Here is a 25019-nt window from a genome sequence, read left to right on the forward strand (position 1 = left end):
CGAGGTGAGCATGCCTGCCAAGGTCAGGTGGGTGACGGCCGTGTGTAACTTTGGGAAAGGGTGAGGGCGTCTTTTTGCGCAAAGCTTGAGCTTCTACCATGAGATTTCCCGCTTGAACCTTCTCATCATGAAAATCCAGTCGATAAGTTTTGAGAGCTACAGAATATTTGCAAACTGGTCGATTCCTGTCGCCACGCTCTGGACGAAAGCGAAAGGAGGCGGTACGCAGGCCCAGACAACGCGTTGCTAATCATAAGGCACTCCATCACGAAAGATAAGATGAAACCACGAACCATTACGACAAGGCAGACGTAGTTTTTGGTGTTTCTGACGTTTCTAGCATGGTCGAGTGCGGGGAATGGCATGCTTGGCGCTCATCGCGCGCACGCGCAGCTGGCCGTGGTGCCCGTGCCCCGATTGCAGGGTCTCGCATCACGACATCATCGGGCGCCCACCAGCCTTTCACTCTGGAGCACGCGCTTCCTTATCGCCTGCCTCCAACGCGTTTCCCGTGCTGTAATCGCTGCGCCAGCTCTTCCTGCACATGTGCGCCGTTCGTTGTCTCGCGCCACCCGAGTAGTGACGACCTTGACGTCCGTTTATTGCCGCATCATCCATCGCTTCCTGCCCTTCACTCGCCCGCGTGACCCTAGACAGGACCACATCCCGTCTGTCTCCTGATCTCAGTCGATGCCTCTACACTCCTAGAAATTCAGCACTACTTGCTGTTCTTCCCTTCCTCACCTCCACCTGTCGCCGCCCGGCTGCTTCCGCAAGCATGCGCCCACTCCGCCTACTGCTTTCGCTGTCTACGAGCCTGGTCGCCGTCACGCTCCTTCTATACATGGTCGTGGGAACATCGCAGAATGAAGAACAGGAACGCATCTCAGTTGCGTCGAGCCGAGGCAGTTTCAAAGCCATGTTCTCTTCACCATTCCCCAGCTCGTTGTTCCCGCCGTCCGCGATTATCAGTTTGACCGACGATAATTCGACCTTCTTCCTCGCCCGACCCGCTGCCTTCGGTCCCGCTTTACCCAAAGGAGGCTTGAGCGGCTCTCTATGGATCGGTAGCGGGTTCGGAGATGACTCCATGGGCGCCGGCGGCGAGCTGGGTTGCAGCGACGTTCCGGGCTGGGAAGATGGCAACGATGACCTCATGCGGGCTTCACGGCCACCGGGCCATTCCAAAGGAAAAGCAAAGGACACCACGCTGGACAGGAATTTGCCTTCGAAAGAGGGCGTGACTGGCCTTGGCGAAGACGACACCAAGGACGCCGTTGCGGACGATGGAACGGACGATCACCTGCAACCAGGGCTTTCCAGCACGCACATCCTGCCACGAAGCAAACACGCCGATATACAATCACTACAAGAGAGTGCTGAAATTGCTGGCAAGGTTGTACTCCTCAAGCGAGGGGGTTGTGGTTTCCTGGCCAAAGTTCAATGGGCACAATCGCGTGGAGGAGTGGCCGTCATTGTTGGTGACGACGTGCGTGGCGGCGCCCTCGTTCGTATGTACGCCAAAGGTGACACCTCTAATATCACGATTCCGTCCCTGTTTACTTCGCACACAACCGCGCATCTCTTGTCTTCACTCTACCCAGGAGACGGCATGCTTTCAGATTCTGCAGCCTCTCATGCCAGCGTCAAGGACACTGAAAGTCATGCGACTCTTTCAGAAGCACCACAAGCTGCACAGACTTCGGCTCACGGGAAGCAACACTCGCTGCCATCCAAAAAGAAGACTGCGGAGGGACAGCGCCCTAGCTTTTGGCACTCATTTCTCTCTGCATTCTTCGGTCATGGTTTAAGCAACAAGTCTCCCAAGGCTGGCAGCCGACGACTTCCCAATAGCGGTGACCTGGAATGGGTCGAGGTCAGTGATTGGGAAGATGACCAAAACCCTATCAAGACAAAATCGCCAGTGCCCACGGCAAGCCCCACCAAACTCGCTGACGGTTTCGTCATCGGCGAACACGACTGGCGCGATCCTGACCTTTTGCCACTCACTGCAACTACAAGTGCATCCACAAAAACAGCTAACGCAACTCCAGTGAGTACCAAAGCAGGTAGCAATGCCTTGCCTGGCAGTGGTGAGTATACTCCGGCCAAGGCAAAACCCGGTGTGAAGAGCCCTTGGAGCTGGTGGTCTGGCTCTAAACACAGCACTGCGTCTTCAGCGTCATCTAGTCGTGCGCGCACTAGGAGCATTACCTCGATCATCGATGTCCACTCCGCGTCTATCAAAACATCCTCGTCTGCGACTAGTGCTCACCAAGGCCTGTGGGTCACGCTTACGCCCACGAATGTTTCAAGTAGTCCTTTCTTCGACACTCTACTCGTACTCGTCGTCAGCCCATTGGTCACTCTGACAGTCGTGTACGCCCTTCTTCTTCTTAGATCTCGTATACGACGCCGCCGTTGGAGGGCACCCAAATCCGTTGTTGAGCGTTTGCCTGTCAGGACCTATCAGACAATAAGCGATTCTTCGTCTGCGGCAACATCTAGCGCTGCTTCACCTACTACTCCCTTACTTCAGCATTCTGCGACACGTTCTAGATCTCCCGAATCTCGATCGCGCTCGACTACCGTGTCAGAGACTCCCGCCACGTCGACATTGGTGCAGCATGCATCTCGTGACCGCGAAGAAGAAAAGCGAGAATCTGGGCTGGCGGCGTGGAGACGACGCTATGGAGGCCGTCAACGAGAATGCGTTGTTTGTTTGGAAGAGTACGTCGACGGTGTCAGTCAGGTCATGAGCTTACCGTGTGGCCATGAGTTCCACGCGGACTGCATGTAAGTTTTTCTTCCATCCTATCGACATAACCGATCTGACGTGAGTAGAACACCTTGGCTTGTCACGCGCCGGAGGACTTGCCCCATCTGCAAAGGCGATGTTGTACGTTCCTTGAGTCGAAGCTGGCACGATCGGCTACAGTCAGCATCACCAACGCGCTCGCCCCGACTATCTATCAGCGAAGAAGACGTACAGACCGAAGCTGCTGAGACTCGCAACATGTCACCTTCCGCGTCGCGACCTGTACCCATGTCCAGATCTGGGCCCGCTGATCCGTCTCCGCATGATGACGATGTTGAAGCCGGCTGGTCGGGGGACAACTCTCGGCGCACCTCTGGAGAGATCCCGCGAGGTTCCGAAGCGGGTCCCTCTCTGCGAGAGCTAGCCTCTTCCGTTTCTACTGTAGTCTGGCGCGGCGTCGACGCAGTCCGAACGACGACTGGCCTCCAGCGACGGTCTCCGCCTGAAGACGTTGACAGAAATAGGTGATTTCGCTATTAATGAGTTACGGTTTCATATAATGGTTCTTGGTTGCATTGAAGGCCTATACCCCTGGGAAGCACACCGGCGTTGCATCTGAGCTTGCATTGGTCATGGACATAATTACACGTCAGCGAGTGGCTCGCTTGAGAACGACTTGGCATAGCCTTAGACAACTTACGCACCCTACTCAATCGATAAGTCACTCCTTACAGTTACTGAAGCTCCGCCTAGTGAAAGCTCAGTAGGGGTTGTATTGACTGGTCCTTCTTACACGAGATCCTCAGCTTCGCATGTTGTTGCTGTACTGCGTAGTAGTACGACCAATGCGTGTGAAGATGAGCGTCGTCTGACGTAGTACGGAAATATAACCAGGCTCATGGCAAGAACGACGGCCTAGCGCCTTGGCGTCAGCGGCCCGCGTAAGTCATCCCTGAGCTCAAATCACCCGCGTTCTCTCGCATCCGTCCGTCACTTTTGCCAGATTTGTTCACGCGCGGACCTCTCATCGTCGAGCTTGGAGGACAGCAGACCCAATTCGTCCTCTGCTGCGACATACCTCACCATCAGCATAGCTTGGCCAATGGCCATGTGCTTCGCGGCCACACCACGTGAGATCACCCTGCGACAGGCAAGACGAATGGAAAGGCGTACGACGTCCCGGCTGAGGGATGGAACCCCGGGAACCCTCGACTGAATACCCGGCACGCATATACAGTACCTAATATACTCATACAGAGTTGTCGTATTTCAGCCGCAAAAGCCTCCGTTCAATCAATATGCCGTCCCACCCGACAGGAAGCAAATGAGAGCTGACTCCAATTGCAACGTGCGACGGTGCCTGGATCCGAAGGCCTCTTCTATCATGATCTGCACCCCGCAATCGATAACATTATTCATGTTGCGCGGGTATGCGGAAAGTTAACTAGTGCTAATTTTGGTCTCACGTCACGGTTTCGCGCTTGCTCCTAGCATGAGCTTAAACATCCAAACATGATTGCGCAATTACCGGACTTTTGACCGAAATAAAACGTCGCCCCGTCTGACGACACTGTTGGTGTTGTCTTAGGTAGTGGCTGGAGGGTACTTCCTTATACGAAAAATGCAGCATCATCACATAGCGGAACGCGCATGCCTAGGACGAACCGCCAAGAGCTTGGATGGCAGCTGTGAACTCGTGTTCGCCAGAACACAAAGTTTGGTGGCTTCGGAAGGCGTCGTCTGGTCTCCTGAGGCCACTCTGCGACTCTGACATGTCTTATAGGCTTCCTTGGCGATGAGTGTAAGATGACTACGCTGGTAGGTGAGACCAAGTATGCTTTCAGGGCGTCCAACGTGCTTTCCGAATATATATCCGGTCCGATCTCTACCTTCTGAACGTTCAACCTCGAAGGCATCGTCTGGTACCACTGCATTTTTATTGCTTCGTCTTCGTCTTGTTGACAATGAAGCTCCTCTTCTTTCTTCTTCCTCTTTTCGGCAGCGCCCTTGGGCGTGCGCTGGAGTCACCGCCAGACAGCTGTGTAGCGTCATGCCCACCACCTAACTGCTCCGGCGATACTGCATTGGTATGCGACCTTCTGTTGAACCAGATGATGCCAATTGTTAACGAAAATTGTCACAGGAAGCATGCGTGTGCCTCAACCAGCGCGAGTACGATTGTAAGGCGAGATGCCCCGAATACGAGCCCCGTATTCTGGTAAGCTAGGATCTCACCCAAGGACATTACAATGCTCATTACAAATTTAGCACTGCCCTAGGTTGCCAGTACCGACGTCCACGACTGTTAGCGCGCCGGAGCCCACACCCACCGAATGCGTATGCGAGGAAGTCTTCTGCATCCTGTCATTCCCTGAAGGTTGCTACTGCCAAAACGATGCGAAGAAGGCGTGCTTCGAGAAGTGCGGTGGCGAGGAGCCGACATACCAGGACTGCAGTATCCCAATTGACACCGTCAAAGCTCGCGCCCCGGAGCCGGAGCCCGTTCCAGAGCCTGTACCTGCGCCAGTCCCAGCACCCCAGGATGAAACTTGTGTCTGCGAAGATGTTATCTGCATTCTTTCTTTCCCTGAGGGCTGCTACTGTCGCAATGACGCGAAGAAAGCGTGTTTCGAGAAGTGCGGTGGTGAAGAGCCAACCTACGACGACTGCACTGTCGACATCATAAGCCCCCCACCCGCACCAACGCCAACGCCATTATTGCCAGAGCCTATCTGTGTATGCGAGGGATATGTATGCATCCAATCCTGGCCTGAGAGTTGTCTTTGCCGCAATGCCGGGGAGAAAGCCTGCTTCGAGAAGTGTGGCGGCGAGGAGCCAATCTACCAGGACTGTGGCGTCGATCTCACACCTCGTGCCGCAGAGCCCGTACCGGAACCAGTACCAGAGCCACAAGATCAAGTCTGCATCTGGTGCCCAGAAGCCGATTGCACTCTAGCTTTCCCTAAGGGCTGCTACTGTCGCAACGACAACGCGAGAAAATGCTTCGAGGAATGCGGTGGTCCAGAGCCGATTTACGAGGACTGCAGCATCGATATCGTACCCCGTGCACCAGAGCCCGTGCCGGAACCAGCACCCGAGGCACAGTCTGACACTTGCACTTGTGAGCCCGCCTTCTGCCTTGGACCCGAGTCTTGTCGGTGCGCCTACGACGCAGCGGTAGCGTGTGCCCAGAAATGTGGTGGTCCCGCGCCGCCTGACTTCTGCCCTCCTCGCCCCATCGAAGCTCGCGAAGCAAAGCCAGAGCCCGTGCCAGAAGCAAAGCCAGAGCCTGAGGCCGAGGTTTGCACTTGTGAGCCCGTCTTCTGCATTCAATCCTGGCCCGAATCTTGTTGGTGCGCCTACGATGCCGCGGCAGCATGTGCCGCGAAGTGTGGTAACCCCGTGCCTGTCGACACCTGCCCTCCTCGCCCCATCGAAGCTCGCAAAGCAGAACCAGAGCCGGTCCCGGAACCCGTACCGGAGCCACAAGAAGAGACATGCGAATGCGAGCCCGTAGTTTGCATCGCACAATGGCCCCAGTCTTGCTGGTGCTTCTACAATGCGGAAGTGAGGTGCGCCGCAAAGTGTGGCAAGCCCGCACCACCTCCATCGACCTGCCCTCCAATCCCCATCGAGGCTCGTGTAGCAGAGCCAGAGCCTGCTCCTGCGTCCATTCCTCCTCCCCCTCCTCCTCCAGAGTGCGAATGCCCTCTGGTCAACTGCATCTCGACACAGCCTGAGCTATGTGAATGCCTGAATGCTTCTGCGCAAAGATGCTATGAGCTTTGTGGTGGAGAGAAGCCCGTACCCCAGGTAAGCCAATTTCTTACTACAAAGTCTGAACCAATCTAACAATACAACAGGTCTGCCTACCAGACGCCAGCACAACATTCTCAACTAGCATCATACCCCTTCCAACCCCCGTCAATCCTCGCCAAGCTACCCCCACCAACCAGATCTGTGGCGGCGGCCGCGCAAGTCCTCTTCAAGAGTGCCCCGCAGGCCAGACTTGCATCACTGACCCTTTCACGCCTGGCTCCTGCGGTCCTGCTTGCGATATGCTGGGTATATGTGTCAGCGAGAAGCTGTGTGGTGGTTTTGCGGGCTTTGAGTGTGATATCCCAGGCCAGATCTGTGTTGATGATCCGAGGGACGATTGTGATCCGTTGAATGGTGGGTCGGACTGTGGAGGGCTGTGTGCTTGGCCGCAGTGAGCCATTGAAGTAGGCGGTTGGTGAGAAGGACTTTGGAGGTGAAGAGCGTGTGTGTCAGAGGTGGTAGATGTGTTGTCATTCTTTACGACATTCTTTCATTGATTTTAGCGACGGGTTCCATTCTTTTACCAAAATTGCAATCGTTTGATCTCTCCAGACCTCTCCCGGAATTGGTCTCTGAGTCCTTTTTTTTCCTTTATCCCCGCTTTTAGTAAACCATGTATGCGAACTGGAACCCGCACTACATCCCAAGACTCCTGTTCATCTTGTTCCCCGCCTTGACAAACATCGTCATCAATACCGCCACACTAGCTGCCCACGTCCCACTCCTCAGGTAGCTCGTCTTGTTCTTCTCAACCTTCACATACAGGAAACTGTAGATGACGCGTAGACCGATATACGACGCTACCATGGTGTTCATCGTTGCTGTTTAGTTTCATCGTCAGCATATATTCAGCATTCGCCCAATCGTACACAAACGTCCATCCATCCCTCCCAAGCTCATCAATGACAAAGCCTCACCAACGACTCAATCATAGCTTAAGGAAGAAAGACTTACTGGTGTCTAAACCCACCGCATTCCCCGCCAACACCGCCCCAATGAAAAACGGCGCGTTCTCCATACTATTCTGATGACAAGCTTCCGCACGTTCGGCTTTCGTATAAACGGCTTCTGGGGTGCATTTGCGGTAGTGTTCTAGTGTTGAGGCGCCGCGCGGGTTGTTGTTGTTGCGTTGGCCGTTTGTGGCGGCTTTGAAGAGTCCTTGCTGAGGGGGGTGTTAGTGTGGGGTTAAGAGGATGGAGTTGCGGAAGATGGGGGAAAGGGGAAGGGGCAAATTGGTAAACTTACAGAGTACATATGTGGGTAGAGAGCCATGATCCAGTATACGGGGATGGCGTGGAGGGAGTAGTTTGCTGCCATGGTGGGTTGTGTGAGGTTTCCCAATGACAAGTTTGTTCTTTGTGGGACTCAGCGGATTGCTAGTTGTTGATGCGCGGAAACAGTGAGACTCTTATGCGTTCCAGATTTCTCTTGATGTTTAGTCGTGTCTGTAGGTTTGTTGAGTAGCCTGAGGCGCGCATTGACGCGAGATGCTAGTACTACGATCAGTAATCACAGGAAAGCGCTGACATTCACTGACGTCCTTCGCAAGACTAGCCACGATCAAGGTCGGATCGTCGCGAAATATAGACATTCTTTCGGCCGAAAACTTTGTTTCGTCGGATCGTTGATCCATTACACACAAACTCGGTATGGGGAAATAGTTGCAATTCCCACGCTGTCAAAATCATTCTCAACAACTCTACACTTCTATTACTGATACATCCGCGCCAACACGTGTACATCCTGTATATACATTCAAACCTACATCATCTACAACGCAATCCTATCCGCCATGCCCGCCCCACCCATCCACTCAATATAACTCTCAATACTCTTCTGCATCGCATCCGTCGCCTTCTCAATCAACCCCGTAATCGGTGTGAGGCCCGCCTGCTCCTTCATAACATCGATGAAATCATTATTAAACGCATCATTAATATTGACCTTCGCAACACCACACTCAATGCACTCTTTGAGCAGCTTCTCCTGAAACCACTCTTTACCCGCGCCGTGCAGCACGAGAGCAACGCGGTCCCCAACTTTGCTGTGTACATTGCGCAAACGGGGGTAATCGAGTTGAGGACCTTTAGGACCGTATTTGCCGTGTACGTTTCCGAAGGCGGGGGCTAGCCAGTTGATGCCTGTTGCGACGAATTCTTCTGCTTGTTCTGGGGTGGTGAGAATGGCTTCTAGACCCATTTCACTCAGGTCGCCGACACCGTCTTCGCCGCCGTCGATACGGCCTGGTTCGGCTTCTGTGATGATACCGCGCTCGTTGCAGTACTTGACCAACTCCGCCGTCTTTTCCAGGTTATCGTCAAAATGGCTCATGTCGACCATGATGCCGTCGAAGCCGTTCTTGAAGTTCGCTGCTTTCTTCACGATTTCTGGTGTTTGCGCGTGGTCCATGTGCAGGGCGACGGGGACGCTGGCGTTGTCGGCGGCTTCGCGGGCGGCGTGCAGGAGGATGCCGTCGGCGTAGTTGATGGCCCAGGGGAAGAGTTGGATGATTAGTGGTGCGCGCTTTGCTTCTGCTGCGCGGACTGAGGCGAGGATGCCTTCAACGTTGTAGCAGCATGTTGCGCAGATGGCGTATTTGTTTGCGGCGGCGTGGGCGACGAGCTTGACGGCTTTGTTTTGGGAGAGGTCGGGTGCCATGGTGATGGTTGTGTAGATGTTTCCAAGGGTAGATTTGGTATGATTGTTTCAAGTAGAAGGTAGAAGAGAAGGAAGAGAGGCGTGATATGAGCGATGATGCAACTTCCCCTCGTCGTTCCGGTTCCATTTCCGATATTCCGATGTCTTCTCTTATGGTGGGGCTGTCGGCAACTGCTGGATAGCCTCAGCGGCGGAAACACCGATATTCGGGTCATCTGCCGGCTAATTGCAGCACTTGCTGTTAAGCATTGGTACCCGCGGAGTGCCTAGTCGGGCATTACTTGCCGCGGTCTTTGCTTTACCCCAGATTTACCCAATAATTGTGACCTTAGAACTTCCACTCGATCCTCACTACCTAGATATCTATCGAATAGAAGGAGACATTAGGGATCTCAGAATTGAGAGAACGATCTACGCATGTCTGCTTACAGTCGCGAAGTTCAAGCATCATAGAAGACCAGATCGGGGACACTTCGGATAGAACCCCTCCTAGACGATCGTGTGCGAAACCGCATGCCATTTTACGCACCGGCACTTCTACTAAAATTTACCTCGCTGACCATGAAGTTCGTCCAGCTAGCAGATACTGTTCCCGTCAGATGGTCATGTTTCCTCTCTACACTTGTTGGAGTTATTGCCTATCCTCCTTCACACCACGACTTCCTCACGCAGACTGCAGGATGAGGAAAAGCTTGTTCTGATGTTTCACGTTTGATTTCCGTGATATTTGAACTACTAATGTACAGTCGTGATCATGAAAAGTGCAGCCCAAGCCAATCGACGGCCATGTACCCAAAGGGCTTTGATCCCTAAAACCTTGAACTCCAGCTTCAGGCCAAGATCCGCCGAAGCAAATGCAAAGAAGCACTACTCATCCGAGTGCCTAGATAGAAGAATATGGCATTCACAATGGCCAGGAAGTAATGACCTTCAGGTCCATATCAGATAAACCACCCAAGCGCGAGACTATAGCATGTGCCTGGCTGTCTGAACCAACGCCGCCCATAATAAGATCCCATGGTATCGAGCCGCTCATAACGCCCGGAACTCCACACATGCTCATAAGGAAATACCCGAAGTATTGATCATAACCGTACAAATGCCGCTGAAATCGTCGAAGAAAGGAAGCAGGTGGACTGTGTCTGCGAACAACGTAGAGTGAACCGCAACAATAGCGTGCTGTGATGAACTACACAGACACGTTAGTATCCCATCTGATAAGTAGCATAAAAGCCATTCAGAGGTCCGGTTCACAAGAGGTTCGGCGTGGTTCGACATCAGTCCTATAGTACACTATCAGTAGAAGAGCAAAGCAGATGGAATAGTTCAGCGAATGACGCCCCAACTATCCATGCTGCTAAGACCTCCAGTGCGCTCCTTCTTCTTGAACGCATTCCAGAAGCGAAGCGTCTCATCACCAGCACCAGTGACGATGACCTGACCATCCGGGCTCATGGCCAAGTAGAGTACACGGTAGGTGTGGCCCGTTAACGAGACGACTTGCTGCATGCTGGGGTACTTCCAGACAATGATCTGGTTCTGACTGTAACCGTGCGTGGATACGATCTCGTTGCTGTTCTTTGACCATGCTAGGTTGCACACTTGGCTACCAGTGTCGAGACTGTTGATGAGGTTTGCTGGTGCTGTAGGTGAAAGAGGTACGTTGGCAGTGGTTGCAGCTGACGCGGCCGCCGATGCGGAGGCGAGTGCTGAAGCTGACGGGCCGCTGGAGCTGACGAGGGTGTTCCAGAACTTGATAGTTCGGTCTGCTGTACCACCGCCGCTAGCGAGAAGACCACGCTGATGTGGGCTCCAAGCAATGGCCTTGACAGCGGCTTGATGCTCACTCCACTTAAAGGTAGGCTCGGCGTTGAGCTTGTCCCAGACCATGAGCTTGTTGTCGTTGCCTCCGGATGCGAGTTGTTGATCTTCCTGATTCCACTTGAGGCCGCAGACTTCTTGCTTATGGCCAACAAGCTTGCGCAACCATTGCTCTGGCTGACGCACGTCTCGGTGGTAGATTGTACGGTCTCGCGACCCTGAGGTGAGGATGTGTTCGTTCCATGCAAGGGCGCCGACCCTAGCTGTGTGCCCTGTCATGGTGCGAAGACGGCGCTGAGTCTGCGCATCCCAGATTTGTACTTGGCCTCGGTTGGTTCCGACCGCAATGTGAGAGCCCTGCTGGAGATTAGTACGTGCGGCATATGATCTAGATGGCAGAACTTACGCGCTGTATCCAGTTGACACTTGTAACTGAATCATCGCCAAGTTCACAGAGCTTGGTAACGCGACCGCTACTCGAGTTCCACATGTAAACACATGATCCAAGTCCTACTCCCAGGGTATTTTGGCTGCCCCAGTCCACGAGGTTGAGGTAGAAATCGTCTGCAAGATCCGGTGCATCCAGGACCTTGTATGGTACCTTGGAGACGGCGCGGGCTTGACGTTGTGGACTAAGAAGCATGCGTTGACTGCTGTACTTGATTGGTGATAGGCTGTAGAGATCTGAACGAGCGTTGAGGTTGAGAATACCATGTCGACTTGATGGCGTCCTTGATGGAGTTGGCTGGCCCGAGTAGGAGAACAGGTTCTTGTGCGGGGTTGATGGGGTTCCTGAAGGCGGCGGTAATGTGGCTGTGGTTCTAGCTGGAGGTGTGTGTGAGCGCCCTGCCCCTCGCATGTTGGCACTATCTGTCGGGGACAGACTCTGAGGAAAGGCTTGGGGCACGGAGCCCTCGAACATCTCTTGTCGGAGTACGGCGGAGTAGGTGCGGTTGGCTTCTTCGGCTATGGCGGATTAGTGACTGTTTAGCAGAGGACTGAAAGTGCTTACTCTTCTGGAAGTGCAGCTCGTGATGCGGAGTGCGCCTCGCTTTGGACGGAGTTGCTGGTGAGGCTTCATCGTGGAGCAGGTTGTAACTTGCCTGGAGGTCTTGGCCTGCGCGATTTGGGATAAATCTGGGGAGACGTCAGTACAGAGAATCCAGTGCGACTAGACTGTTGCAATCTCACCTGTCGCCATATATGCGCGGGCGCTTTCGGCTTGGGCTTGCTGTTGGTGTCCGCTCCCTAACTCGGCCAGCCTGTTCGATGTGTCCAAGGGCTTTCGTTAACGCCGCGGCATCTATTGGCTCTGAGCCCCGATCGAGCGGGTTGGAGGGGAAGATCTGGTTGCGCTTGTGCGAAGCGGTAGGCGGTGTCTTTGACTCGGGCGGCGATATCAGTGTCGGGGTTGCGACGCCCTCTTCGGTCTGCGCATGCGCCGCAGCGGTCTCCCCTGTGTCGTCTCGCGCCATAGAGATGGATGCGCCTGGCTATGGGTTTGTTGTTATGTAGATCGGTGCACTGTGCGAAGTGAGGTAACAGAGTCGTGGCGGGGTGAGGGTAATCGAAGATCGCGAGTGGCGGGTATACTGCAGCTGGCAGGACAATGGCTGCCTGAAACGAAAGTGAAGGCGGGAACAATGAGGTGAGTCGCGCGGTGACGTGGAGTCGTGGTATTGTGATGATTGATAGCCCCTAAGTCGTTTGCCCTCCTCTTAACCAATGACAGGTCGTCGCGGCGCACAATAGTGCAGTCAATAGGTATGCTTTTTTATTCAATTCCGTTGCGCATCGAAATACGGTAGACGTGGGTATCGTCGGCGTGGTGTTGGCGGTGGGCGCGCAACGGGCGGGGTGGGCGGCGGTGACCTTGTTGTGGTTGCGGGTCGGAGCTTGTATGCTAGACAGGCGCAGGGTGCTGGGGGAGCAACGAGAGACACGGCGGGCGCTGTAAGGAGAGACAATAGTAATGGGCTAATCCTGGGCCAGCTAGGCTATGTAATGGTGAATGCGAAGATGATGTTGAAGATGTCGTCTGAACAGAGCAGCAGGCGAGGTGAGGGTGGCCGCTGCGATGCGCCAGGGCAAGAGCCGTCACGTCGTCGCTGCCATATCCGCATGTTTTGATGTTCGTACCTTCCACCACGACGCGTTCCCTGGGGTCCTCTCATCCAATCAGCGTCGCGCATGGCCGCCGAGTGGAGTCTAGCGCTAACCTCCGACGTGCCCTCCATCGCCTCTCAATCGATACCCCACACCGCCCGCGGCCAGCTTGTAGACGTCGTGTCCAATCCTTGATGCTGCCATCATCCAAGTTGCGCATTACACTACTGCACCTCGCACCGACAACACCCCTTGTTGTATCACATCCCAAGTTTATACTATCGCGTGTACGAACCATGGCGACCAAACCCTCCCTCAAAGCTGCCGAGGACTTCCTTTCTTTTGTCAATGCCTCGCCCACACGTACGTCGCGTGCTGTCGTTACCTGAGTAGACACTGATTGTAGATAGCATTTCACGCTGTCAAGTCAGCAAAGGAAAGATTAGAGAAGGCGGGCTTCAAGCAGATCAAGGTACGCAACTATGCAGTCCAAGTGTCAACAGTGGGGTATCATGATACCTTCCATGTATTCGGTGGTCGAGGCAGATAGTAACAATAACCAGGAGCGCGACTCATGGGCACCCACCCTGCATCCCGGAGGCAGATACTACCTCACCCGTAACACATCCTCCATCGTCGCATTCGCCATCGGCAACAAATGGAAGGCGGGCAACCCCATTGCCATGATCGGCGCCCACACCGACTCTCCCTGCTTGCGCATCAAACCAGTATCCAAGCGAACGGGCGACGGCTTCATCCAAGTAGCCTGCGAGACATATGGTGGTGGACTGTGGCACACCTGGTTTGACCGCGACCTCAGCATCGCAGGTCGCGCCATGGTGCGCACAAAGGACGGCAACATCGAGCAACGTCTGGTCAAGGTCGAGCGACCAATCCTGCGAATACCTACTTTGGCTATCCACCTGGATCGCCAGGAGAACTTCCAGTTCAACAAGGAGACCCAGCTGTTCCCCATTGCTGGTCTCGTTGCTGCAGAGCTGAACCGTCAAGGCAAGGGCGAAGAGTCCAAGGAGGAGGGCAACGACGCGGAGACCGAAGGCCCCCTCGCTGCGCCGACCGCGAGACACCACCCGTACATAATCAATATCATCGCTGAGGAGGCCGGGGCTGAACCGAGCGACATCGTAGACTTCGAGATGGTCCTGTACGATACGCAGAAGTCGGTCATTGGCGGTCTGAACAACGAGCTGATCTTCTCTCCACGACTGGATAATCTTATGATGACGTATTGCAGCGTCGAGGGTCTTGTCAAGAGTCTTTCCGACTCGTCGGCACTGGAGAAGGATTCGACTATCCGGTTGATCGCATGCTTCGATCACGAAGAGATTGGCTCCCAAACAGCACAGGGAGCAGACTCCAACCTGTTACCTGCTGTCATTCGCCGTCTCTCGGTATTGCCAGCGTCCGAGAGCAACTCCGATGCATCGTACGACAAGGTCGAGGCAGACACTGCTACCGCGTACGAGCAAACCCTCGCCACTTCTTTCTTGATCTCCGCCGATATGGCTCACTCCGTACACCCCAACTACCCAGCCAAGTACGAGGCTCAGCACAGGCCTGAGATGAACAAGGGAACCGTCATCAAGATCAACGCCAACGCGCGTTACGCCACCAACTCACCAGGTATCGTTCTGCTCCAAGAAGCAGCCCGCCGTGCCAAAGCGGCTTCTTGCAACCCGAAGTCAGGAAAGGAGGGTGTTCCGCTCCAGCTCTTCGTTGTTCGTAACGACTCTTCGTGTGGAAGCACCATCGGGCCTATGCTGTCGGCGGCCATGGGCGCGCGTACTCTTGATCTGGGAAATCCTCAACTCAGCATGCACAGCATCCGTGAGACTGGTGGTGCGCATGATGTTGAGCACGCGGTAAACCTCTTCGACAGCTTCTTTGAGAACTTCGAGGAGCTTGAGAAGAAGATTATCGTGGACTGACTCGATCGATCGAAGCTATAATGAACATAGTGTCACAAGAAAACATAGCATGAATGAACGAATTGAAGCGTGAAACACAAAACAGGTCAATGAGGGGTTGTGTGATGAGTACCTTGGGGACTTCGGAATCCGTCGGTATCGTTCCGCTGGATTTCAGGGTCCACGCCAAGCACCCCACCAGTGTCATCTTTCGTCCGTGTTTACTGACGCGGGAACTGTAACGAGACAATCGGCATTATGGCAAAACCTCAATTCCTGTCTGGCGACAAGAACGCCATAGACGATTTCCTGGACAAGTTTGATGTATGCGCCTAGAATCTCCGGTTGCCAGACGCTTCACTGACGAGATGCTCAGGTCTTCCTCTTCGACTGCGATGGTATGCGCCAGCCTTGTTCATACAACCATGTCTCTTGCCTGCGATCGCTATAGTACCTGTGGCCATCTACTGATTGTGACGAAGGATAGGCGTCCTTTGGTCCGGCGATCACCTATACGAGAGGGTCCCAGAAACTCTCGAGATGCTGAGGAGTAAAGGTAAGACACTCACTTGGCACGCAGCATTATGACATTCCAACTGACTGACCCCAGGCAAACAACTCGTCTTTGTCACGAACAACAGCACCAAGTCGCGCGCAGACTACAAGAAGAAGTTCGAAAAGCTTGGTATCCCCGCCCAGGTGGTAAGTAAGCAGGAGCCGAGAGTATGAACACCGGCTGACACGACATCAGGAAGAAGTCTTCGGATCGTCCTACAGCGCCGCCGTATACATCGCTCGCATCCTCAAGCTCCCCGCGCCGAAGAACAAAGTATTCGTGCTAGGAGAATCGGGCGTAGAACAGGAGCTTGAAGCTGAAGGTGTCCCATACATTGGTGGTACAGACCCTGCCTACCGGCGCGAGTTCAGGCAGCCAGAGGACTTCGAGGCTATTGCAAATGGCAGCCTGCTCGATCCAGATGTCGGCGTGGTGCTGAGTGGTCTGGACTTCCACTCCAACTACTTGAAGACGGCAATCGCGTTCCAGTACCTACAACGTGGCGCGGTATATCTCGCGACCAACATCGACAGCACACTGCCAAATGCGCACTCTCTGTTCCCTGGTGCTGGTGCATCAGGCGCCGCGCTGGAGAGAGCTATCGGTAGGGCGCCATTGTCGCTGGGCAAGCCGAGTCAGGCCATGATGGACGCGATAGAAGGCAAGTTCAAGTTCGACCGAAGCAGGACATGCATGGTGGGCGATAGATTGAACACGGATATTCAATTTGGCATCGACGGGAAGCTGGGCGGAACTCTGGCCGTGCTCACTGGTGTTAGCAAAAAGGAGGATTTCCTGGCTGAGGGTGCGACGACTGTTCCGATGGCTTATGTGAACGCGCTGGGTGACCTCATGGGCTGAGCAATGATGTGATGAGAGCAGGGCTTCACCTAGAAGCAGGGTTGCAAGGGCATAGATAGAGTTCGTATAGAATACAGGGAAACGATGCTAAGACTCGCATGCCGTTCTGAACCGCTGGGTCTGGGAACATGGCAAGCAATGGTGACCCAATCAGACACGCGAACAGCGCGTGCGCTACATGTGGCTAGCGTGCTTTACGCGTGCACGCGAACGCGCCTGCCACTTTGACACCCCCATCAACCGTGGAGACGTTCAAGCCGCCGAACAAGGCAAGAAAACCTCAACATCATGATCCGCCACGACTACTCCCGAGTTGACCCCAAGCGACGCGCGCAGATTGATCCCAAGAGGCAACAATTCAAGAAAGCAGAGTTCCAGCAGCAGAACTATGAACACCGACTGAACTTCTACACGCTGCCACCCACCGCAGAGATTACACTGGAAGAGTTTGAGACATGGGCAATCAACAGGCTGAAGGGTATGCACTTCTGATGATGACTGCCTACTATTGCTAACAGCGTGCGACGCAGTCCTCTCCGAACTCGAAGCCTGCAGTTTTCGCAACAAAGGCCCCGAAGAGACCGCCGAGTACATGAAGAGCATACTGGAGAAGTACCTTCCATTGCGATCGGATTCCTCAAGAAGTCAGAAACTACAGGAAGAGCGGCGGAGAGACCACTATTCACACTTCATACTGCGCCTTGCGTTTTCGTCAACAGAGGATCTGCGACGGCGGTTTTCGCGGCTGGAGACTATGCTATTTACGCTGCGGTTCAAGGACGATGATCTGCGGGAGCGGCAACAATTTGTCAACAGCCTCAATCTGGATTGGACAGAGGTCAAGGAAGATGAAAAGCGGGAGCTGAGGGACGAGTTGCATGCGGCGAGTGGTATTAAGAAGACGGAGGATCAGGAGTGGTTCAAGGTTGATTGGGAGAGGGTACCTGAACTCGTTGCGCAAAGAAAGGTGCTGTTGAAGAGGGGAATGGCGTATGTTCCGCAACGAGAGCAGATGAGTCTAGTGGTTGCTGAGTTTACGAAGAAGCTGGACGAGGCACTAGAGGTATGGACTCCGCTATACACATCACAGGAGGCATTACTAACAAACATGTAGCTGACAGCCCGCGCCCTCCCCCGCCTCGACGAAGACGACCGCCTCGCCCCCATCCTCGCCCACCTCTCCCAATCCTTCACAACACCCGACGCCGCCTACTCCACCTCCGACGCCAACATCGACGGTCTCTCCACCATCACCGCAAACAGCATCGACACACTCTCCCAACACTTCCCCCTCTGCATGCGCAACCTGCACAACAGACTGCGCGACGACTCGCATCTCAAGCACTTCGGCCGTCTGCAATACACCCTCTTCCTCAAAGGCATCGGCCTCAGCCTCGACGAATGCCTCGTCTTCTGGCGCCGCAGCTTCAAGCTCATCACCGACGAGAAATTCCAAAAAGAATACAAATACAACATCCGCCACGCCTACGGCGACGTGGGCGGCGATGCAAACCGTCGCGGCCGCGGCTACACACCGTATTCCTGCCAGAAACTCCTCACTGAGGCCCTGCCTGGTGCTGGTCAATCGCACGGCTGTCCTTATCGTACATTCACGCCCGAAAACCTGCTCACGATGTTGCAGCGCGTTGGTGTCAATGATAGGGATGTGCTCAAGACGGTTAAAGAGGATGTGGGGAAACAGAGGTATCATGTTGCGTGTAATAGAGTGTTTGAGTGGAGTCACAAGAAGGAGATTAAGAAGGTTAAGGAGGAGGGGAGCTGGAGTAGTAATGATTTGGATACGATTGTGCATCCGAATACGTATTTTAAGAGGAGTTGGTTGTTGAAGCATTTGGGCGAGGGGAATGCGGGGGTGGTTGGGGGTGGGGAGAAGATGGAGGAGTGATGGGTCGATGGGGTATTTGTTGGGGCTAGGATTGGGGTATTGCATGGTCACGATGGGATGGCATTGTTGCGGTTATGTTCTGCAGCGTTTGTTCTTGAATACCAGTCCATCTACTTTTCGCGACCTCTCGTCTTGATGATCCGGGTTAGGCAGTAGCAGCTTCCCAACGCGCCATGACATCTGTGCGTTTTTCGGCTACCCGGCTCCCTCGACACTCGCGCGAGCTTCTGCCTGGAAACCTTCAATTTCTTGTGTTCGACTCGTCTTGCGGTGATCCGACTGCAACTTATTAATGGTACTTTGGATACAACATCTTACCATTGCTTCTGCCACCACTTCTAGCATGAGTTGGGACGTAGCAAAGTCCATCGAGTTGCACAATCGCATTGTCGCCCATGCCCGCTCGCACCTTCCACCCGAACACCAACCCATCATCCAGCGCAATTGGTTCGCCGTACACTCACTAGATCCAGCTTCCCCAGGCTTCGAATTCGACCTTGACAATGAACTGACAGAATTTCTATCTGGCATCGATTTAGTCGCACCCAACGAAGCTAGTAATCATCTAGCTTTCAACCCAGTCCTCGTTGGCATCGTGAACCCACACGGTCGTTACGGTTTGCGAACCCAATCATGGGAGGATTGGGATGATGACCACGCTGATCTCATCGTTTTATACCAGAACACGGGGTATGATCCAGCTGGGCTGGTTTACAATCTGGAAACGCAGCAGGTTACCTACTTGGAAGACGCATTTACCTCACCCTATGAACCCGATGAGATGAAGCTTCCGTGGGTTGATCTTGATGAAGTTCTACAACTCTATTGGGACTGCGTCGAATCTGGGAAGTTTGTTATAGATGCGCAAAACCCTGGGTTTGGCGAACCTGATAATCTTGCGACGCAGGGGTGGAGAGTTGAGCTATGTACGGAGAAAGAGATGGATCAGGTGTTGGATGTGTGGGGTAAATTGGTTGACGCGATTGCTAAGAGACTGCCTGCATCTGGCGCGCGAGAGGAAAAGAAGGAGGATGAAGACCAGACAGAAGACGAAGAACGCCAGCGCAAGAAGAGGAGGAAGCACGAAGAACCTTTGATCTCTACCGAGGTCTTGAATAAGTACCCAGCGATCCCGCCGTTCGTACGCACGTTCCTCTCAAGAGCTTAAAAACCTCCATTCAAATCTATCGCACCGCAGCTCGACGTGCCTGATGAAGACTTCATCCATCGCGTAGGAGCGGAGATGCAAAACAGACACCCCGATGCTACTCTCGAAGAGCCGCAACACGGGACATCCGAGAGTTATCTGTTTCTACTTTTTCCGTGGCGCACATCAGGCATCGAGCTCATTTCCGAACGCGACCAGGAGAATTGGAAGCCTCAACATGGATCTAGCATTTTGGACAATCGCGGAGGACTATACATTCAGCCCGACGACTTCTACTCGTATTGCGGCACGTTACTGCTGCCATTTCCTCTCGGGAGTAACGGTCATGTTCTGCAAGGTGACGATACCAAAGTAAAAGCATATGAGCCGGGTCAGGATGTGTTGTATCGTCGCGGCATAGGTAATCCCTTTGTACCTGGCTGGGGAACGCCGTTGACTGCTATTTTGATCAATTGGTGGGAGCAAGTCGAGAATGACTCCTGGGGTGTTGATGAGAATGGAGTTGCTGGGGGAGATAAGCTCTGGAAGAAAGCGGATACCGAGGAGGGTGCTGAGGACTTCAAAATCTAGTGGCGATGCTTTCGACAAGCACGACCTAAATTGCTGTTGCGCGTCGTCTGCGCGACGATGAGGATTCTCGCTTGCGTGGAAGTTTGCGGATACAAGCATGATTGCTGGGGCCAAGACGGGACAGCGCAGTACCACGCGATGCGAGTTTGTCGACAGCAAACTCATAACCTTTCGACTCATTAGAGAACGGGATGTCTAGCACGAGATGCTCAAGACACGACGAGTAGCCAAGGATGAGCGACAATGCTTCATCAACCTTCATTGGGGACAATACCCACGGGTCTACCCTGAACCAAGGGTCCATCATCACTGGGGACGGCTCACACGTCGGTAACATCAACCATTTTCACACAGCTACACAGGAGGATTCCGCGCGCAAATCATGTCTGAGAGACCTCCTGGCAGCTCTGGGGGACGATCCAGACGACTATCGGCAGATGCTCGAAGACCGCAAAGGACCGAAAACACTGGGCACTTGTGAGTGGGTTTCGGAAACCGACGCATACAAGAGCTGGATCGCCAAGTCTTCCAGCCTACTATGGATCTCCGGAGATGCCGGTAAGGGGAAGACTATGCTTTCTCTCCATCTCGTCAGCACACTGAAGGGCGACTCTTCAACTGCACATGTCGTCCACTTCTTCTGCAGTCGAGACCACGGAAAAAACAATGGTGCTTCTATTCTCCGCGGCCTTATCTATCAACTGCTCTCTCAACGTCCATCGCTGTTCGAGCATGTTACAAATGACTACGACAAGCACGGAGCTAGTCTATTCGACGACAGAAAGTTTCAAGCCCTCTGGACCATCTTCACTCGGATGTTGCACGACCAGAACATTACATCCATTACATGCATTATGGACGGCTTAGACGAATGTGACGAAGAGGGTCTCGAAGACTTCTGGGTGAAGATCAAGAGCTTATACGATGCAGATCCTGAACGGAAAGTGGAGCAATCTTCTCACCACTTGAAGCTTCTCGTTGTCAGTCGCAATCACCCTTACTCTATTAAGCAAGCAATGCATGCATTCCCCCGACTGCGTCTTGAACCCGACAACGAGCCGCAAATTGGATCTGACATCTCCAAGTTCATCGACGATCGCATGGCTGATCTACGCTGCCCAAGCGAGACATACGCATACATCAAGGAGAAGTTATCTTCTGGGTCGGAAGGCACCTACCTATGGGTCAGCTTCGCTATCAGTTCCCTGAGAAAGGTTCGAGTCATCGACATGGAAAGCACTGTCGACGCCTTTCCACGTGGTCTAGATGCCATGTATCGTCGCATGTTGCTGATGATATCAAAGCGTGAACGAGGAAGAGTTATAGAAATCCTCCGATGGGTAATCGCTTCTTTCCGGCCACTCACACTTCGCGAGCTCGCCGTCGCCGTGAACACAAATCCCGCAAGGGGCCAAACACCCGAGGAGGCCATCTCTGATGAAGTCACCTATGCAGGAGATTTGTTGACCATGGACAAAAAGCACTGGGCGGGTGAACAAGTAGTGAGCCTTGTGCACTCATCAGTTCTGGACTTCCTCCGATCTATCCCTCAAGATGATGACAGCCTAGAAAGCTTTGGATTCCAGGCGACAGCCACACATGCTCACTTGGCTCACCGCCTCTTCGATTACACTCTCCAGTCTTTGCTTACTCTGGCCCCTTCAGAAGGTGAAAGTACAAATCGCGAAAGCCCGGTCCCGTTTGAAGAGAAAGATTACCCCCTTCTGAAGTACGCACTTGCTCATGGCGTTCGACACGTGCTGCAAATTGGGAAGCTGAGCCTCATCGGAAATCACCATCGGCTACTGGATCCAGCCGAACAGTATCACGTCTTGTGGTTGCAGCATACATATCTTGCGATGCACGACCATTGGCCTAGAAAGAGAGTCACTGTCGCCCATCTGGCAGCCTCGCAGGGTCTCACCGATGTTCTCGACTACCTTCACACAGAGCAAGACACTGACATAAATGTCCAAGATGGCGACGGGCGAACATTATTATTCTATGCCACACACCGCTACCAGTTGGAGACGATGGGTTGGCTACTGATTCGTGGTGCTGATCCAAATGCTCACGACGTCACTGGACAGACCGCTTTACACATTGCTGCTGACAAAGATCTTGACTTCGTCGATCTTCTTCTTCACAATGGAGCAAAGGTCCTAGTTCGGTCTTCTACGCAGAACATACACAGTATGAATCTCAGCGAATCGTGGCATGCCGAGAGTGAAGAAGGGATCACCGAATACTGCGGAACGCCTCTTCATATTGCTGCTTCAAGATGCGATGACACAATCCTAGGGAGATTGCTGCCTTTATTCCTTCAAGAGGGTGGATCATCAAGTGAGGTTGATGGGAACGGTCGCACCATGCTCCACTGGATAGCCACATGTGTCGAAGACGACTGGCTGGTGAAGCCCATATGGGACCTCCTAGAGCAATTTTGCAAGCCACCTCAAACGATCGATCCCAGCATTTTGGACAACAATGGTGAGGCTGCAATACATATCGCCATGAGAAAGCTCTTTTCATGGTCACGGTCCGATAAGCCGACATGGAATCCGTGGGGACAGAGTTATAAGGCCGGGAAAGAAAACGCAAATCTGAACTCTGTCATCAGGCTCCTAGTGACATTCAGGACGCCTATCGACATTAGGACTTCGTGTGGGAGGACGCTCTTGCATATGGCGTGCAAGTTTGGGAATCTGAGATGCGTCGAGTTCCTTCTGGAGCGTGGTGCAGATGCCAGCATCTACGATGGGAGGGGACGGACGGCATTACATTGGCTTTGCAGCGAAGTTCAGATCGGGCTCCAGAACAGACCGCGGATCCTGCACGCGCTGGTAAAGCACATGACGTTGGAAGATATCAAAGCCAAGGATGCCGACGGTAAGACCGCTTTCGAGCTTGCGGAGGAAGCGGACATCGACTACGTATACTGCCGACGTCGAGTCCTGCGCGATCTTTTGCCACTGAACCTGCAGGGTCTTGTGGACGACATAAAAGATGAATATTTCGAGACGGGGAACCGTGGACGCGACTCCCCACCGTGGAAACGTGGAAGCATGGGCGGTAGACGTTGGTGTGCGAACTTCGCCAAGCTGCATCCATTGATCGAGATAGCTTTGTTTGGGTACAACAGTGCTTCGACACACTCCCTGATTGACGACATTTGCCTGAAGGCAACAAGACCCAAAGTTCCTGTGTACTAGTCGGCAGACATAAGGAGAAATTACACTAGACGATGTGTTCGTGCACCTCTTAATAGGTCGGGAAAACATAAATACCTATCCTGCTGTATTGCACCATTCACTAAAGCATCGTTTCGGAATATAGAATGAAATTGCTACAAATCGAGTGTGATCGCAATAGATTCGCTTATGAGACTCTGATATTTACTTCTTGAAGATCTCAACAGGAAAAGCATCAGCAATGGCCTGATACCCCGCAACACTCGGATGCAACCCATCACCGCTGTCGTATCTCTTATCCAACTTCTCCGGATTCGCCTTATCCGCAACCATACTCGCAATATCAACCGTAAAGTCATAGTTCCCACTCTCCAAAATCCACTTATTCACCCTCTTCCTCGTCTTCTCCCTCTCAACACCCGCATACCCATTACCCGCGAAAGGCGCAATCGTACCGCCGATAGTAGTGTAACCAGCCGTCTTCGCATCAGCAGCGATCTGCTTGAACGCCGCGATGAGGCGGTCACCAACAGAAGTCTGCGCAGCAGCGGTGTTGGCGTTACCGCCGATATCGTTGACGCCTTCGAAGACCATGACCCATTTTACACCGGGTTGCTCGATGGCGTCGCGCTTGTACCTTGTCAGGAGAGGTGGGCCGAGACCGCCGCTTAGAACGGTGTTGCCGCCGGCGGCCTGGTTGCAAACGGCGATGTTGGTGTGGTTTATGGATTGGAGACGGGCGAGTACGAGGTCGGGCCAGCTGCGGTGGTATTAGACGGGAAGTGGTTTGCGGGGTTGAGTAGTGCTTACCGGTTGTTCTTGTTGTCGTCTGAACCTCTTCCGTCGGTGATGCTGTCACCGAGGACCATCAGAGAGCGCGTGGTGGTTGGTACGTAGGCTTGTACTGCGCTGACAAAGTACCAGTGCACACTTGATGTACCGGAGAAACTGGTAGTATTGACCTTGTTTCCACTGACGAACCAGCTCGTAGTCCTACTGCCGGGATGGCCAGTGATGCTGCTTCCACTTTGCCCTTGCTGGCTATACAAGCTCACAGTGAGCATGCTTTGAGGCTTGACTTCGAAGGCAATCTCGTCGCTAGTAACGACCTGACCCTTGGGTACGGTGAAGCTAGACTTGCCACCAACGGTGATGGCTGCTAGGGGTGAAGCTTGCATGCCACTCACGCCCGCAGCGCCACCTGCAGGAAGACCGACAGAGCCTGCGGTGATAGGAAGGTCGGAACCACCAAAAGTGTTGGAAATGGTGATCTTGATCTTGGGTGCGCCAACGGACATGTGGAGGGTTTGGCGGAGCGTCGCATCGCGCATTACGCTTCCAGAGCTCTGCGATCATGTTAGGATTTCTGGAGTTTCTTGGACAGTTCGGATCGCGTACAAAAGGCGCAGGCGGCATGTTGCTCGCTTCCACCAACTGCGGCATGCTCGTCCAGGTGTTGATCCAATGCGACCCATCCTGTCTCTTCCCAATCGCATCAATTGCACGACCGTTAACGGTGGGAGAAATTAAAGAAAGCGTTGCAAACGCGACCGAAAGAAGTGATGTGCAAAACATCATGGCAAGAAACAAAGTTTCAATTGACTGGGATAATGTTGTCGCAAGGCGGCTGACAACCGGTATTTGAACCCTTCATCTGGCATTTCGAATTAAGCATTC

The 25019-nt window shown here is 53.5% G+C and overlaps 11 protein-coding genes across 11 annotated transcripts; 7 read left to right on the forward strand and 4 right to left on the reverse strand.

Annotated features, from left to right (window-relative positions):
• Positions 1-778: 778 nt before the first annotated feature.
• On the forward strand, positions 779-1767 carry J4E85_011648 (uncharacterized protein; the record flags this gene model as incomplete). The annotated part of the gene is made up of 2 exons (XM_051475849.1): positions 779-1511; positions 1700-1767. 2 exons carry the CDS (start codon positions 779-781, stop codon positions 1765-1767), a joined length of 801 nt encoding a protein of 266 aa, XP_051320325.1.
• A 3181-nt stretch (positions 1768-4948) lies between these two features.
• Positions 4949-6659, forward strand: J4E85_011649 (uncharacterized protein; the record flags this gene model as incomplete). The annotated part of the gene is made up of 3 exons (XM_051475850.1): positions 4949-4976; positions 5046-6571; positions 6642-6659. The coding sequence occupies 3 exons, from the start codon at positions 4949-4951 to the stop codon at positions 6657-6659; spliced, it is 1572 nt and encodes a 523-aa protein (XP_051320326.1).
• Positions 6660-7213: 554 nt separating this feature from the next.
• J4E85_011650 (uncharacterized protein) lies at positions 7214-7894 on the reverse strand (the record flags this gene model as incomplete). Its single annotated transcript, XM_051475851.1, has 3 exons — positions 7214-7398; positions 7532-7739; positions 7823-7894. The coding sequence occupies 3 exons, from the start codon at positions 7892-7894 to the stop codon at positions 7214-7216; spliced, it is 465 nt and encodes a 154-aa protein (XP_051320327.1).
• A 453-nt stretch (positions 7895-8347) lies between these two features.
• J4E85_011651 (uncharacterized protein) lies at positions 8348-9235 on the reverse strand (the record flags this gene model as incomplete). Its single annotated transcript, XM_051475852.1, has 1 exon — positions 8348-9235. One exon carries the CDS (start codon positions 9233-9235, stop codon positions 8348-8350), a length of 888 nt encoding a protein of 295 aa, XP_051320328.1.
• A 1326-nt stretch (positions 9236-10561) lies between these two features.
• J4E85_011652 (uncharacterized protein) lies at positions 10562-12531 on the reverse strand (the record flags this gene model as incomplete). The annotated part of the gene is made up of 4 exons (XM_051475853.1): positions 10562-11413; positions 11463-12022; positions 12069-12193; positions 12248-12531. The coding sequence occupies 4 exons, from the start codon at positions 12529-12531 to the stop codon at positions 10562-10564; spliced, it is 1821 nt and encodes a 606-aa protein (XP_051320329.1).
• A 927-nt stretch (positions 12532-13458) lies between these two features.
• J4E85_011653 (uncharacterized protein) lies at positions 13459-15111 on the forward strand (the record flags this gene model as incomplete). The annotated part of the gene is made up of 3 exons (XM_051475854.1): positions 13459-13525; positions 13573-13634; positions 13726-15111. 3 exons carry the CDS (start codon positions 13459-13461, stop codon positions 15109-15111), a joined length of 1515 nt encoding a protein of 504 aa, XP_051320330.1.
• A 237-nt stretch (positions 15112-15348) lies between these two features.
• On the forward strand, positions 15349-16507 carry J4E85_011654 (uncharacterized protein; the record flags this gene model as incomplete). The annotated part of the gene is made up of 5 exons (XM_051475855.1): positions 15349-15414; positions 15467-15488; positions 15578-15646; positions 15701-15792; positions 15842-16507. The coding sequence occupies 5 exons, from the start codon at positions 15349-15351 to the stop codon at positions 16505-16507; spliced, it is 915 nt and encodes a 304-aa protein (XP_051320331.1).
• A 288-nt stretch (positions 16508-16795) lies between these two features.
• J4E85_011655 (uncharacterized protein) lies at positions 16796-18413 on the forward strand (the record flags this gene model as incomplete). Its single annotated transcript, XM_051475856.1, has 3 exons — positions 16796-16985; positions 17038-17570; positions 17622-18413. The coding sequence occupies 3 exons, from the start codon at positions 16796-16798 to the stop codon at positions 18411-18413; spliced, it is 1515 nt and encodes a 504-aa protein (XP_051320332.1).
• A 343-nt stretch (positions 18414-18756) lies between these two features.
• On the forward strand, positions 18757-20151 carry J4E85_011656 (uncharacterized protein; the record flags this gene model as incomplete). The annotated part of the gene is made up of 2 exons (XM_051475857.1): positions 18757-19554; positions 19612-20151. 2 exons carry the CDS (start codon positions 18757-18759, stop codon positions 20149-20151), a joined length of 1338 nt encoding a protein of 445 aa, XP_051320333.1.
• Positions 20152-20384: 233 nt separating this feature from the next.
• On the forward strand, positions 20385-23363 carry J4E85_011657 (uncharacterized protein; the record flags this gene model as incomplete). Its single annotated transcript, XM_051475858.1, has 1 exon — positions 20385-23363. The coding sequence occupies one exon, from the start codon at positions 20385-20387 to the stop codon at positions 23361-23363; it is 2979 nt and encodes a 992-aa protein (XP_051320334.1).
• A 183-nt stretch (positions 23364-23546) lies between these two features.
• Positions 23547-24785, reverse strand: J4E85_011658 (uncharacterized protein; the record flags this gene model as incomplete). Its single annotated transcript, XM_051475859.1, has 3 exons — positions 23547-24102; positions 24153-24688; positions 24741-24785. The coding sequence occupies 3 exons, from the start codon at positions 24783-24785 to the stop codon at positions 23547-23549; spliced, it is 1137 nt and encodes a 378-aa protein (XP_051320335.1).
• Positions 24786-25019: the final 234 nt, after the last annotated feature.

Source organism: Alternaria conjuncta (genome assembly GCF_024043145.1).
Source record: "Alternaria conjuncta strain BMP 0040 chromosome Unknown scaffold_40, whole genome shotgun sequence".
NCBI lineage: Eukaryota > Fungi > Ascomycota > Dothideomycetes > Pleosporales > Pleosporaceae > Alternaria > Alternaria conjuncta.